This window comes from Nannobrachium achirus (assembly GCF_963921795.1).
Source record: "Nannobrachium achirus genome assembly, chromosome: 7".
In the NCBI taxonomy this organism is placed as follows: domain Eukaryota; kingdom Metazoa; phylum Chordata; class Actinopteri; order Myctophiformes; family Myctophidae; genus Nannobrachium; species Nannobrachium achirus.
In genome coordinates, this window is record NC_137816.1 from 14,480,917 (window position 1) to 14,497,452 (window position 16,536).

Below are 16,536 nucleotides of genomic sequence, written 5' to 3' on the forward strand. Positions count from 1 at the left end.
CTATAACCTTAACCCTAACCCTAACCGCACGCGTAGCCAAATAGTCGAAGTAATGAGACGTCAGACTTTCATAATCCTCTGTAGATCTGTGTGATTGGCTGGGCTGTTTTGGAATTGTATACCCAGCATGAGCATCCAGAGTTGTATCACACCAGATTCTGGGGCTTATGAGACAAGAGGTTGTTTTATGGTTGAAACAATTTGTAGAGTTAGGCTTCAAATTAGTACTCTCTGGTGGCCAGAAGATCTATTGTGGACAGGTACTCTTTTATGGTGGTTTTGAATGAGGATAGGGAGTAGCACCATTAAAGTGTGTGTGCGTGCGTGCGCGTGTCCGTGTGTGCGTGTGTCTGTGTGTGTGTGTGTGTGCGTGCGTGCGTGCGTGCGTGAGTGCAATCATCTGTGCTTGACGCACACATGATTGAGCATGAATTTGTTTTGCTCTTTAGCCAATATAGAATGACATGAGGGAAATAAACTTCTCTCCACAGACAGCCCGCTTCCACGCTGATAGTAGAATTAGCACCATAATGTCAGGTAACATTTCTACACTCTCACCCTCTCATTAACACTTCTAAGAGGGGTTTACGGTATGAGTGAATGCAAAATGGAGGAAGAATGGGATTAGGCCCACACTAATCCAGATGCACTAAAAAGCCTTTCACAGGCAGGTAGCGGTATGTTTAACTTGAGCGGCAGGATCATCACAGCTAGGTATACAGCATGTAACAATGTCCACATGTCTGATTGTCTGTCACACCTCTGTCACTATTACCACCAACTGCAAGATTAGTCATGAAGTGATACATCCATTGTTGTGACCAAGACCAATGTCTGTCTATCCGTCATGTCACTGCTCACAGACAGAATGTCCATGTGTCATTCTGTTTGTGAGCAGCGAATGTCCGGCACCGTTGGACTGATCGGCGTGAAACTTTGCATGCACAATCCCTAGAGGCCACAGTTTTTATATTTTATATTATTCCTACAGATTTTGTCCAAACATCACGCCAATCGGTACACATTATCGCTATAGTCATTAGTGATGTGATCAAGATCGATCTGTCCTATTTTTCACATTCCATCCTGATTGGCCAAGATTGGCTTCCAAGGTTAGCAAACCATGAAAGCCGTTAAACATTGCTGGCCCACAATATGCTTCCTGCCCTGGTGGAGAACTATGTTCAAAGGAGCACATTTCTTTAGTTGATAATGTTGGTGAAGAGCACTGATCACTGACTTGGGCTGCTGAGTTGGAATCATCACTTAAAATTCTTAATGTCAGTTGGTAAACAAGACAGCTATAGCCAAGTTCCCAAACTTTTTTTTTAATCTCAGGGCACCCCATAAATATTTTTTTAATCTGAGGCACTCCTACATTATAATTTTCACTCCCAGCACCTTATATTTATTATAGCATATCGTCGTCCAAAACCGTTTTGTATTTATCATCTATAAAATGCACTAAACTAGTGAAAACAGCAGATCTGCGAGGCGTTGTGTGCTTGTAGATCGGCTGTATTCACTAATCACTAGTTTTGTGCGACAGTCACACAACCTCAGATGAAGCAGGGCTTTGCTTTACCAAAAGACGTACATTTGAAACTTGGAGATACGAGGTTTCTGCCGGACAGTGACGATATTTTAGTGATTATGTTGCGAGGAAAAGGTTGAGATAATAGCCATTTTGGTTAGAACTGACTGAAAATAACTTTGTACTTCAAGTTTAAAATGATACTAAATATTTTTTCAAGTGTCCAAATAAATTCCAAATATTATCAAATTATCTCGCGGCACCCCTGGACTACTGTCACGGCACCCCAGGGTGCCCCGGCCATCACCTACATTGAAAACCCCTATACAGCCACAGTGGCCTTGATGCCCCCCTCTCGCACTGCCCCAGCAGACATTATGACATTACTATTATTATTATATATTATTACCCGGCTTGTTTGGATGCTTGATTCTGATTGGTCAGTTGCTGAAATCAGCGGTCTGTTATTTCTGGATAGCAGACCGCTCCGCTCTATAACAGACCGCTGCCTAATCAAAGACTCAGAACACCTGCTGCACTCAGGCTGCACTGCGTGAATCTTGTGCTGTATCCAACATGTCAGCCATGTAAACAACCACACAGCGACATTTACAACTAAACGTTGCTCTCAAGAATGTTTTTAAAAATATTTTAAGTGAGAAATATAGACAACGTAGTGTCAGAAAATGGATTCTATCTAATCAGCACTTCCTTGATTGTGGAACACTTCCAGCCATCTGTAAACAAGGATATACTTTGTTTTGTTTTTAGTTTTGAGTCAAATTATTAATTTTATTTAGTAGCCGGGTAATAAGCGGGATAAATACTGGCTCCTTGGGGGTTGTCCATATATAACATCCCTTCGAACTGATAACAGTCCGTCGGGATGTTATATATGGACAACCCCCACGGAGCCAGTATTTATCCCTTACTACATGTTTGTATGTCCACCACAGTCCAGTAACTCTGTTTTGCTAAACTCATGTGATTTATTGTATTCACCAAAAACGGGGGTCTAACATGCAGAATAAAAGTGCAGCACAGGTGCGCGTCCCAGCGTCTTACTATTACTAGCCTAATGCACAACAACGGGACTTAAACGCTGCTACAGAACTGTAGTTTTACGCGAAGTCACGTCCTCTGTGTGCGCGCGCGTGTACTGTGCATGCGTTTGCAGGAGTGAGTGAGTGAGCGAGTGAGAGAGAGAGAGAAAAGAGAGAGAGATTATGAAAAATGAATGAAAACCTGTTGGATGACAGTTGATGATGAAGATTAATGTGTTTTAGCCTAATATTATCAGGCTAACCAAATTGATGATCAATAAAGTTAAGGTTCCCTGCACACTGGAGAGCAGCTGTTTCCTTCCTTCCAACTGTGTCAGGCCTGTAGGCCTGTATTATTATTATTATGGGTATTTTGATTATTTGATGAACGGGTATATTGAAGACTGCTGGCTGGAGGGTTTAGGGGCCCGCCAATCCCGGCCGCCACAGCAGACGGGGAGACGTGGTGGCGTGATGACGATGACGTGATGACCGTGAAGGAGGGGAGACGTCCCCGCCCCGCTGTGGCGCTATAAAAGGGCGCCGCTCATGCCACTGCACCGAGAGCCTGCTTTAGCATAGCCTCCCCGCCGTTGCTGCCTTGTGTTATGCTGCTTTTTCCTTTATGTTGAACTGCTTGGTTGACACCCTTCGGGAAGGTGAATTGGATTGAGTTCTGTATTTTAGTTTCCTTTTATGTAGTTTATTATTATTTCGTTTACTTGTTTTGCTTTGGGTTAGCTTGTGTTTTTGTAGAGCGAAATTGTTTGTGTTATTGTTTGACGCCGCGGCTTCGAGCCGTCGGCTGCTCTAAACGAGCTTACTATTGACTACTCCTCTGAACCCTATATAACATATGAAAGCCTCGTAGTAATATATTATATTTATTCTAGATACAAGCAATACCACCTGCCTATATATATTTATATTTGCTACCTGGATTTTTGATATTTATATAAAGAAAAGAGTATTTTTGTACCACCACACAAAAACCCCATTTGTAATAAATCTTTTGTATTTTTGCAACTGGGTTTCCGTGTGAATAATATGTATTGACCTGGTCCCTAGACCGACTTTTGCGGGTCGTTACAAACTGCTAAGATGGGTTATGTACAGTTTCTGAGTATTTAATCCAACTTTGAGTATGTACTGTATAGGGATGGGACGATACGCGATATTATCGCTTATCGTGATAAAAAACGCTCACGATAATCGTATCGTGGAGGTTTAATTTATCGTGATATCGTCCTCCGTCATGCACTTTGATCATTTCACATTTTATTTGCCGAGCTGCATATCCGGTACCATTTAAACCTTATATAATTGGTAAAAGGTACTTATAATATATGTACTTGATCTTTTTTTTCACTCTCCATCAAATGTCTTTGCCAAAAAATAGCTCACAAGCTCACAACGCGTCGCGGCGCTAAGCACTGTGAGATTGTAGATCGGCGATTTTTTGGCAAATGTTCCGCCCCAGGAAAATGGATTTTGATTATCGCGATAATGTCGTAAAGCGCAATTTCTTTTGTAACAATAATCGTGATATGACATTTTCATATCGTCCCATCCCTAGTACTGTATAAATGTACATAACAATAAAATACAATAAATAAATTACATTTAAGAACAAACATACTTTAATTACCATTCAAATCTGAGTCACTGCCACCCTCATTAGCAGCCACCGCACCATGTGGCGCACACAAGAAAGCTAAACCTCTCTGAGACACATTCATCACATACCGTACTTAGCACATAAAATAATTCAATGAACGTGAGATAAGGTCGGTGGTGAAACATGACTGTGGGAGGCTGAAAGTCAAGAGAGCAGTAGAATGGTGACAACTAAGGGTGTAACGTTACATTTAATAGCGATACGATACACATCACGATACATGGTTGACGATACGATACATGGACGATATTGGTTCATTCATGGCGATACGATACGATTCTATTCAATGATTTAAAATCGATATATAGTAACTATTTAGCAAAGAAATTAAATCTGTGTGAAATGTGTCAATAGTGTAGGTTTTTAAAGGGAAAAATCTATTATGGATATAAATAATAAACACTGTGATTATCTAGCAAATTTATGGACATTATATTTCAACACATGGACAAACCCACACTTTTACATGAACATAGAGATTACACACATTTATCGATAGACCAAGAGTAGCTATATGGAATGGAAAAGTAATTAAACCCCTCTTTTTAATTTTCCCTCTTAGAATTGCTAAATACAAGGCACAAATACTTTTCCATACAATCGATTATTTGCATTGCAAAACGATTCAATAGCGATTATCTGCATTGAAAAATGATACGGTACAAAGCCAAATGGTACGATATTTTGCTTTTGCAAATCGATAAAGTAGATCATTGCAAATTAAGTTGATTTTTCGATTCAGTTACTATATCGATACACCCCTAGTGACAACTTAAGTGATATACGTGGGGCCTTCAGCAGTTCAGGATACATTCTCACTCCAGCCAGAGCACTAGAAAGAAAAGTTAGCAGGGATATTTTCTTTCGATTTTCTCAGCTAAAGCCATTGAGTAAGCATTCGCATCCACGGACTCCTTTGCTTTAACAGCTTCAAAGACTCAGAGAGTATCAGACCTGTTTGATAAGCCCACAGCTAAAAGGCTTACTGTCATACATTCACGCACACCCACACACACACATGTGTACGCAGGAAGAAAGCCACTTCAATGGCTGTGAAGGATAACCCGGAATGAAGCACCATGCAGGCACACTGATTCAAACCGAGACAGGCTCTCTATAGGACAATACACAATCTGAGACACATTCATAAACCAGAGGTGCAGAACACCCACTTTGCTTAAATCAGTGATTCATAGCTCAATGACTATGCCACGAGGAATATGCCAGGTCATTATCTACACTACAGTATAGTATTTTACCTACAGTGTTTCAAATACCCCAAATATATTTAAAACTAGAAAGGTAGCTCAGTGGAACACAAGTCTCCGCCAGGCCTCAGGTGGCCTAGCCAAGGTTGTGTAGAATGTGACATACAGTATGTATTGATAATGTGTTTTTAGATGAGGTGTTGTAATTTTGGAGCATAACACTGATACAGGCACTGTTTGAGTAACAGCGCAAAGAGGCAGAATAAATGCAACTGCAGGAGGCACACCCCAAAAATAACAATTACACTGTCTAATGCAGTTACTGTACATCAAACTAGGTCTCTCATGTTCATTGTCACATGACTCATGCTTCCGTTTCTGCATTAATGTGACAGACAGTGACTGACAATGCGGCAACATGCATCAGAAGTTTTAGAATGGACTTCACTTAGTCAAATTAGTCCAACAATTCTTCCGTCATCTTGGGGCTATGCCAAAATAATTGACTGCATGGAAACATATAGCGACATTCTGGGCCTCTATGCCACATGAGAGAACTTGCTCATTCCATTAGCATTTGAGAAGGACTTTTCGGGGAAGGTCCACGATGAATGGAAGGAGATGCATTTAGGAGATCAGTATCTAGCTTTAACAAGATGATTGCAGTATTGACTACTGAATAACGGTAACCAGGGGTGAGATGCCATGGGCTCGCGTGGGCTCGGCGAGCCCACACTTATTTTGCTGCACGCACGCGCGCCTCATATGCACACACTAATTAACAATAAAAACAGCGTGCGCGCATGACGTCATGAATTTAGAGGACCCACACTTCTAAAATCCATATCACGCCACTGACGGTAACCACATTAAATGGGAGTGTGTCGATATTGCGACGTAGCATTTGTTCAACGTCCCATTAGTTCGACGATGGTGAATGCTAACTTGGTGAGATGTTAACCTTGGTGAATGTTAACCACTATGCCTAAACCTAACCCAAACCCTCACCTCAGTAAAACTATGCCTAAACCAAACCCTAAAACCTAACCCTAACCATTAGACGAACTAATGACACATAGAAATATCGAGATTTACCCCGGGCCATTAAACAACTGCCTGATGCTGTTATCTGTAGGCCTACCAATTTGTTACATTTTAAAACGCTAGTTGGTTGATTAAATTGGATAATCATAATGCTCTTTGGTGTGTTTCTCCCATTTCAACAGAAATCTCTTATTTTCTTTCTCAACTCTGACCTCCATCGCTGTCCATGGTGCTGAAGAGGGTGCATAGCATATCTGCTACTTCCAGGAACTTCATGAATGCACTTATTGTCAATGGAATGCACTCATTTCTGGCAAAAGAACAACACGATTGATAAGATGCCAGAAATCTGTTTTGTAATCGTGAATATACAGTAGATATGGATATATTTGTGAGCTTTGTGCCAATCTGATATGGTGCATTTGTGATGTTGGACGTGACACATCAGGATATTTTTTTTATAACTAATGGCATACTCCTCTATTAGACAAAACATTGCGCTTATCTTTTTTTAATCGTTTTTCAAAATAGTCTACTTGCCATTCCATAGAGCCCCATTGTGAACGTGGACATTACATGTTGAGAACACCAATGTTTTATGTTAGAAATGTTGAGTAAGGGTCCCCAGCATTTAGAAACTGCCGGATGCTAACTTGCATATGTTGAGCAATTTGCATAATTTGCATAATTAGCTTTAATTAGCAATGTCAAAATTGATTGGACGATGAACAATATTGGAGTGGTTTTGGGGGTTATTGAGGATGCTGAATCCATTTCTGACATTGTCTAAATTCAAAACGGCCGTTTTAAACCGGAAATGCCCATATACCAACTTAAATTGGGATGATTTTGATAATATTTTGTTGATTTTGATTATGAATTAAATTATAAAAGTGGTTATTTATATGCTTATACATTATCTGCATTTCAAAAGCAAAATATAGACAATCCACACTAATTATTAGAACAAAGATTGCCACAATAGCCTATCAAAAATAGTCACTTCATCATTTGGAAAATCAACAAAAAATATCAAAATCATCCCAATTTAAGTTAGTATATGGCCATTTCTGGTTTAAAACGGCCATTTTGAATTGGATTCAGCATCCTCAATAACCCCCAAAACCACTCAAATATTGTTCAAATCGGCCAATCAGTTTTTGACATATTTTCCATTATTATAGGTGATTATGCTAATTAAAGCTAATTATGCAAATTATGAAAATTGCTCAACATATGCAAGTTAGCATCCGTCAGTTTCTACATGCTGGGGACCCTTACTCAACATTTCTAACCTAAAACCTTGGTGTACTCAATATGCCAGGGTTCACATTCTGGCAAGTGGACTAAAAGGCTTTCAATCGCCTATTTTCAGCAGGTTTTTACACATACAAAAACAACAACCTGTGCTTATTTATGTGGAGAAGGGGTATATCAAACCCCTTGGTGGAGATCTGGCCATGCCCTGTTCCACCAGTATGCTGTATGACCACAGTAATTGCATTCATTATCTGTCATGTTGTATAATACTCCCCACTAACTCAACTGACATTTTGCTACAGTAACAGCAGATGGCACACACCTGGATGATAGGAAAGCATAAATCGTCGCTGTGGTGCAGAGACCTTGTATCTCCATGTTTGTAAAGGTAAATTAGTGCCCTACTTCATCATACTCATCATACTACAATGTAGCAATAATAGCCAATCCATAAGGTCACAGGACGTTGTGAAGTGACGCGCTGTGACCGTGGCGATTTTTAAGGTGAAAGTGGTTAACTGTGTCTTTTTTTAAGTTATTAACAAGCGCTTGGGATAAGAATAACTACATTGGCTCCATTGGAACACAGGTTATTTTTTCATTTTATCAAAACTAGCGGTTTTGGTCATACAAGGTTTTCACTTGATGGCGACAGTACTTGTTAGGGAGCAGGTTCTTGTCCTGTCTTCTCAGTACCATGGACAGCTATGGCCTTAATCTACCCTTTTAGTTTTTGTCCCCGCCAGAAGAGTATGTTTTCGCCCCTGTCCGTCCGTCCGTCCGATTAGTTTGTTACCAGCTAATCTCTGGCGCCGTTGGCCCGGTCGTGGCTAAACTGTGCACCCACACTCCCTCTGCCCCACATTTCTCACATGGCCCTGTTCTAGAGCCACCATGAGGCCGATGTTTGCAAAACATATTTCTGTACACTACTCCTACAGATTTCGTCCATAATCATGCAAATCAGTAGACTCTATCTCTACAGTCATGTGATCAACATGGATCTGTCCGGCTACAATTGGCTTCCAAAGTTTGCAGGATTGCTCTGTTTTCGATCAAAATGCCTCAAATCAAGAACGCAGCTTGCGATTACTGTGAAATTTGCCACACATATTCCCAATATGTCAAGGAACAAATGCCACCCTTTTCACATTGGCCTGTTATAGCGCCACCAGCAGGTAGGCTTTTGCAAAACACATTTTTGGAACACAATTCTAAATCATGCATGCAGTGTCCGATTGCTGCGAAAGGCCTAAGATCGGCGAAGAAGACATTCTTTTCACATTGGCCTATTATAGCGCCACCAGGACACCTGACCTGGCGGAGACCTGTGCTCAGAAGAGCACTGCTTCTAGTTTACAAACTTGTCAGGGAAGGTTTGCTGAGCATACATTGAGTTTTCCAACAGTCCCTGTCACATTTACACAGTTACACCATTAACAACTGTTGGCTCTCAAGGAGAACAAGTGGGTATATCCTAAACATTTTGCCCAAAGTCAATTCACTCACTAGTAATAAATGGAGTTAATATCTGATCAGAAGCAGCTCAGATATTGTCATTTTAGTATAATTATTTTGTCCAGTGTATAAAATTTTGATGATATAAAACACAGTATCCATAGAGAGAGAAAGAGAGAAATAGAGAGAGAGAGAGAGAGAGAGAGAGAGAGAGAGAGAGAGAGAGAGAGAGAGAGAGAGAGATAGAGAGAGAGACACTTGTGGAGCAGAGGATTTGAAGTGTGTCTGATTTGTGGTGATAATATATTGCTGTGTTTTTTATTTATTTATGAGAATGTAAATTCTCATAAATGTGTTTGTGTGTGTGTGTGTGTGTGTGTGTGTGTGTGTGTGTGTGTGTGTGCGTGCGTGCGTGCGTGCGTGCGTGCGTGTGTGTTCGTGAGAGTGTGTTGACTTGACTCACCTCAGGTGTCAGAGCGTTGTTGTCTGTCGTTTGACTGGAGAGGAGAATGTGTGTGAAGCCTTCTTCCTTCCTAACCACAATGTCTCGGAATCGACAGTTGCTCTCATTCTGTCTCACGTTGTACCTCAGCCGCTTGTCGAACATGTAGCCTTTGTCCTCAGCCAGCTTCCGCTTCACTGAGCTGCTCGCATGAATCCCACCGTTGGCCAGAGGGGAACCTGTGACAGAGGAAAGGGTCAGAAGTATCCAGTATTATTTGTAGCACGGAGGAAGAAAGATCAACATGAGTTCAGAGGTAGATAATCCTGTCTGCCTCTGCTGAAAGTCAGCTGAAAGGATTTTAAAGCTACATTAAATATCTAAAAGTCTAGAATGGTCTGATGAGTAAATATGCTATATGAATGTGAAATGGTACATGACTTCTGGTCTAAGGTAGTTAGATATACTAGTAAGACACCTGAGGGTGACATGCGACCTCAGGGTGACATGCGACCTCGCCCTTTAGGGCGAGGTCACTACACTACTAAGATACCCATGTACCAGACAAAATACTTGACCATCTGGCCAACCACAGCGTTTCTCTGACGATTCTAGTTGTTGTCATTCTGGGGGGAGTTTGTTCATGTTTTTGTGAGGGTATCAACCCTAGGAGACACGGGGAGAACATGCAAACTCCACACATAAAGGCCCTATCGCCCACACCCTAGTTGGGGTTGGCGATAGGGCCTTTCTGTGTGGAGTTTGCCTAAACATGTAGATGTGGTACAGAATGACTCATATATAGGCATGTGACATCACTTCCTGTACAGACAGTCAGACAGACAGCCATTGACTCCGGCCTAACAATGGCTACTGTCTATGACGGTAGTCCCATATGACATGATGGACTGGACTATCTCCATAGTGTTCTCCACATCTCCATGTTTAGGCCAAACAGGTTTGCTCTATTTCTCCATGTATAGGTCCAAATGCCCAACGTTGAGCTTGACAACGAAACGTTCTTAACACAGCCGCCCCCATATTTACTTTAGAAAATATGTTAAATTCTAAGAACGTTTCGAGTACCAGTTTGATACAAGAGCGAATAAGCGCTACACTTCTGGAATCCTGTGCGTCGACTTAAAGTCGGATCCAGGCCTAATAACTTTATCTGGCCGCCCCGTTGCCACATCCTTGTTACATTTTCTTTTCTGAGACTGCCGACTGCACATTGTACCTCATCCACCATTTTTGTCTTTCTTAGTCTTGTGTATCCTTCTCTTTTTTTTGTCTTTCTTAGTCTTGTGTAGCACTGACATCACTTCCTGTACAGAAGGATTACAGAAGGTCACTCAAGCGACAAGGTTTTTCAGGGTAAATGCGACCTTCGGTCGCAATTAACAATATAATGGAAACTGAATTCACTATGAATCCGGCATTGTGTGTGTTGGGTATTTGGAATGTTGGACTATCCTCGCAAAAGGGTGCTTGGGTGAAATTGGCACTCATAACAGGATGCAGGATAGTATTGAGACATTGGAAATCAAAGGAGAGAATTAAGATCAAAGAATGGCGAGATGAGATGACCAGGGTAGCCTCCTTTGAACAATTTATCCACAAAATGAATAACAGCTTACATCATTTCCAGAAGATATGGGGTCCATACATTGGATCTATTGGCAACTGACTGACATAATCATCAAACATGCCTAATTGAATACCACTCTTACTTTTGAGAAGATCTGTGTTCTGTGGGGGGTTGAAGTGGTGATATGTAAGTACGACCGTTTCTGTTTTCTTATTTTATTTATTTGTGCATTCTTGCTTGTTTTTCTTTTTCTGTATAAAATTGCTGGTGATGTTGAGTACAAAGGTTTTTATAGATCTGTTAAGTATTTCTTCAAATGTGTATGTTAAAAACTTAAAGCAATAAAAAGTATTGATCACAAAAAAAACATCTGTTTCTAAAATATATATATATATATATTGCTTCAGAATTGCTTCAATCAGCAAACGGCACATTATTTTATTTTTTGCAAGACAGAATGCTATACTTGCCGTTACAGGGAGTACCATTTTAAAAGACTAGTTGTCTTGATTTCTATTTTATTTTTTTCCACATTTTTATCCCACAATTCTATAACCCATCTTTCACCCAGTGCCAATTGCTCAAGCTGTAATCCTTGGCGCTGCTCTCCCTCTGACAACCTGGGGAGGGCCCGGAACTGAGCTTATGCTTCCTTCAGTGCATGAGGAGTGAGCAAGCCGCAGGGGGGAGCTTCCCTGGACGTAGCGCGTGGAAGGAACACGGTATTCCAACCAGTTCCTTTTCCCCTCCATCAGGCGCCCTGGCTGGCCAGGGGGAGGCAGTATAGAGACCAGGATTACTGCATGTTTTTTGAGAAGGTACCTATACCCTAGGGGACACGGGGAGAACATGCAAACTCCACACAGAAAGGCCCTTTCGCCAACCCCACCTAGGGTGGGGGCGCTGATGACGCGGAGGAGAGAACACGCCTCTGAATGTATGGCAACCGGAGCGGCCCAATTCACATTAATTCTTGCATAAGGCTGCCCTCTGCCGCCAGTCCATACTGACGGCAGAGGGCAGCCTTATGCAAGAATTACACATTTGACTGTCCATTGTAAAATGAATTAGTTTAGAAAGAACCAATAGATAATTTTCTATAACATCGCAAAGGTAAGCTGCTTTTTGCTGGCACCAGCCCCAATAAATAAATAATAACATCTGGCAGTAGGACAGTTAAATGCCTTTTCATGCCAGTAAAGCACCTTGAATTGCCCTCTCTGTCAGTGCTACCTGAGTTATCATTACAACGGAAATAGGCTTTCTGGTTTTAGCTTTTCTTTTGTGTGTGTTTGAGTGTGTTAAAAATAACCAACAGACTAATTTACTACACCAGTGGTAACCAGTCTTTTAAGCCCATGACCACTTTTTAATCCAATGTGTGAGCCGAGATCTATCACTACAAGTTATGTTTCAAATGATTGATACATTTTCTGTCCCATTGAATTTCAACAATCTTGTTACAGTAACACCTTCTGCATTTTAACTAACAGCTGTTCCATGTCAATACTAAGGAAAGGCTTTGATACAAAACCAACTATTTGACTCATGTCTTACATCAAACAAAGTGCAGAATACAGTCACTCATTGTTGGGCTATGGACAGTTCAGAAACCTTGCCTACCAATGACATCGATGGGAATTCACGCTAATAGAAAATACATTGTTTTGTCTTTCCTGGAAAGTTAGCATGCTAAAATAGAAGCCATTGCTGATAATAAGAGTATGCATAATATAACAGATTTTATTTTTTACACTCAGTGTAATAGTCTGTGTTCTGACCATTGGAATTTCATCGCAACATTAATGTTTGTGTGTTTTTGTTGTTGTTGCTGAAGATCAAAATGTTCTACTTTATTGCCAAAAATATATATTAAATTGAATTCAGTTCAATGCACTTTTCCCTGCTGGTGCAAATTATTATAAATGAATATGTCAATACACACGCACGGACACACACACACACACACACACACACACACACACACACACACACACACACACACACACACACACACACACACACACACACACACACACACACACACACACACACACACACACACACACACACACACACACACACACACACACACACACACACACCTACAGTATACAGTATATATATTTTAACCTCTGGGCATGGCTGTCTCCCTTTATGTTGGTGACAACACCATTGACAGCTGGTGGAGAGTGTTACAGTCTCTTTCCTCCTCCTGCAGTGGCTATGAAACAAGCTTTGTGGGCACTGATCCGCTTTTTGACCTCCCTTTAGAAGTACCACCACTTTTCTTTTTTTATGTTTTTTTTTCCATTTCTTCCACAATGCGTTACTCTGAAGCAGGGATATAGCTCAAAGATACTACACGGGCCAAAAGTCTCCCACTCATTTTGATTCTGCTCGGCATTACTAGGCATTTGTGGGAGTTTTTCTTGCCATTAGGGCTCCAAATAGGTCTACACAATTCCACGCTGATTTCTCCATCCATTTGATGAAATACTTCAGTTATGGACGCTAAAATGTCGGTCTCCAATCTCCAGGCTATTTTCAACGTTTTATACTTCCTGAGTGTGCTCCTCTACACAAACTAGATTGAATGATTCAGGTTTATGAATTCAGAAATGATTGTCTAGTATGGGTGTTTAAAGGGTGTTTTGAGTGCAATCAAAGACAAGTCTGCACGTTCAGCTTTCAGACCGAGTGCCTATCCTCCTACTGCTGCCAAGACAGGTAGTCGGGGGCCTTAGGGAGATAGAATGGTAATTTCGTGCTAATCAGTCTAAAAGCGCCAAATTTTGCACAGATGTAGCCCAGGGCTTGCTCTAATGATTTAACTAGGGCGCCCGAGTCGGCGACCTTCGGGGTCGCCACAGCGGCCAAATCAAGTTGGGCTTGCTGAATCCATTGCAAGCATTTATTTTGCATACAAATTTTGCCATTTGTAGCCCAAGGAATGTTTTTTGTGTGAAACAAATGCTTGCAATGGATTCAGCATCATGACAAAACCCTAGTTAGACCCCTCACATCCTACTTAAATTCTGGGTATTTTCCTCCTGTATAGAAAGTCGATGAGAGCCCAACTTGATTTGGCCGCTGTGGCGACCCCGAAGGTCGGCGGCTCAGGCGCCCTAGCTAAATCATTAGAGCAAGCCCTGGGCTACATCTGTGCAAAATATGGCGCTTTTAGACTGATTAGCACGGAAACACCCTAAGCCCTCCGACTAAGGTGGAAGGGGAGGCATGTGATTTAACCACTTAACCCCTAATTACATAGTTGACTGTAGCCAAATGGTGGCCTTGTCTAGTGTCAACTGTGAATAGATGCATATGCATATATTTCTCTCTGTTATATACAGTATATGATGATAATAAGTGCTTCCCAACTCCTGTGATTACTTCCACTCCCACTTAAAAGATGTCAAATCCAGCCTTATATTAGTTCAAATTCTAAAAAGCTGTGATGCCATCTTGAAAACTTGAAGAATGATTAACCATGACAGTCGAAACTCTGGACTGTGACCCAGGAGTGAAATCCAAGGCTCTTATCAGTTACTTCAATGGTAGTAGACCAGTCCCTGCACCAGAGCCAAATTTAATCTCCAGCTCTTTGCAGCTTACAGTAACAGCACAGTATTACCATTAAAAGATGACATGAGTTATGAGGTAAAATGACACAATATTTCTATGAGCACCAGTGAAATGGGAACAACGTGTTTCTATGCTAAGTTAACGTGCCACTCTCATATGCATGGCAAAAAAGACTGTATCCTCAGTGTTAAGCGCCCATTTTACACTCTTAAATTCACACTTTAAAGAATATTCATATCATTTGTCCTCACTAAAGGGCGATTCATACTCCACTTTTAGAGCCTAATTTATTTCGGTTCAGCTCTGTCTAAACTATGATATTGGCGTCATTCGGAGCCGAATTAATGACGTTAACCCGCCCCGATCCTCTGAATGACGCCATATCATAGTTTAGACAGAGCCCAACTGAAATAAATTAGGCTCTAAAAGTGGAGTATGAATCAACCCTAATGCTTCTTCTTTCGTGTATCATCGTCCTTGATGATTGGTTGACAACATTTTATTTCACAAGATTTCTTGTTACTTAGGGAGGCCATGGGGCTGGCTGTCGTCTTCTCCCCCTTGCTGACGTCGGCTTAGGCAGGGTTTGAACCACTCACCTTCCGCATGAAGGATGCTCATTGTAACATGGCACCTACTCAACTCGCTCCGGGTTTCAGAGGTGTGCTGTGGACAGTTCAGAAACCTGCCTACCAATGACATCATCTATGGTCATTTCAAATCCATTTTTATTTTTGAGCAGTGCTAACCACTCCTACATTTGACTTTGTGTGTATGTACTTTACAGCAAGAGAAAGGATGTAGTTTCCACAAATAATGTCACTGGTAGGCAGGTATATGAACTGTCCATACCTCACCTCTGAGATGCATAGCATGTAGGTGGAAATGGCACGGTCTTAGTGAGGACCAAATATACGAAGATATGGTTGAGACTGAATAATGCTGTATGTCATTTTTCATAGCCACCCCGAAATAGATGTTAATACACATGATACTATTCAATTGCCTCCCATTCCATATATAACATTTAGATCCTTACCTAGTTCAGTAGGTAGATGTGGCCCAGTAGTATCCATGTCTCCTAATACCCTCTCCACTCGGTCCGAGGGCAATCCATGTGACCTTGCTGCTGCTCTGTACATGAGGGGCTCCACCTCGCCATTCTGGAGACCATTATGTGGAGTCCTCAGTGGAGGAACAAACTGAAGGCTCCCTGGTGGAGGGGCCTTATATGACATTGTTTTACTCATCCTGTCCGCCGTAGCCTGCTTCCCTCCTCCTCCTCCTCCACTCACCTTCCTCTGCTTATGTGTGGCCCCTGAACCAACAGTGATCCCTGGCCCGACTCCCACTCTAACCCCAACCCCATGACCACAAGTCCTTCTCTTCTTGCGGGTCTCCGCCCGAGCTCTGGAGGGGTCTGGGGCAGAGGGGCGGCTGGTATCAAGGTGCCGAGGGCCGGCAGCCCCTCCGGATATCTTTGGAGGTTTGGGCCGCTTGTGCCTGTGCGGTCGTAAGGTGTGGAACTGCTCAATGAAGTCCTCACAGTGCAGCAGGTGGTGTTCTGGCTCCCATGTGTCCTCCTTACTTCCGTAGCCTTTCCACCTTATTAGGTACTCCCACTTCCCCTTCTTGTTCCGCCGCCTGTCCATGATCCGCTCCACCTGAAGCCGAAACCGGAAGACAGTCAACC

General features: G+C 41.9%; 1 protein-coding gene across 1 annotated transcript in view; it reads right to left on the reverse strand.

Annotated features, from left to right (window-relative positions):
* The window catches only part of LOC308288417 (chromodomain Y-like protein 2), a 59,633-nt gene that overhangs the window by 10,951 nt on the left and 32,146 nt on the right, over nucleotides 1–16,536 (reverse strand). The window contains exons 2-3 of the mRNA XM_080729853.1: nucleotides 15,883–16,507; nucleotides 9,689–9,906 (exon numbers count right to left, since the gene is read on the reverse strand). Of these exons, the coding sequence (XP_080585979.1) occupies nucleotides 9,689–9,906; nucleotides 15,883–16,507 (843 nt within the window). The remainder of the gene's footprint in view (nucleotides 1–9,688; nucleotides 9,907–15,882; nucleotides 16,508–16,536) is intronic.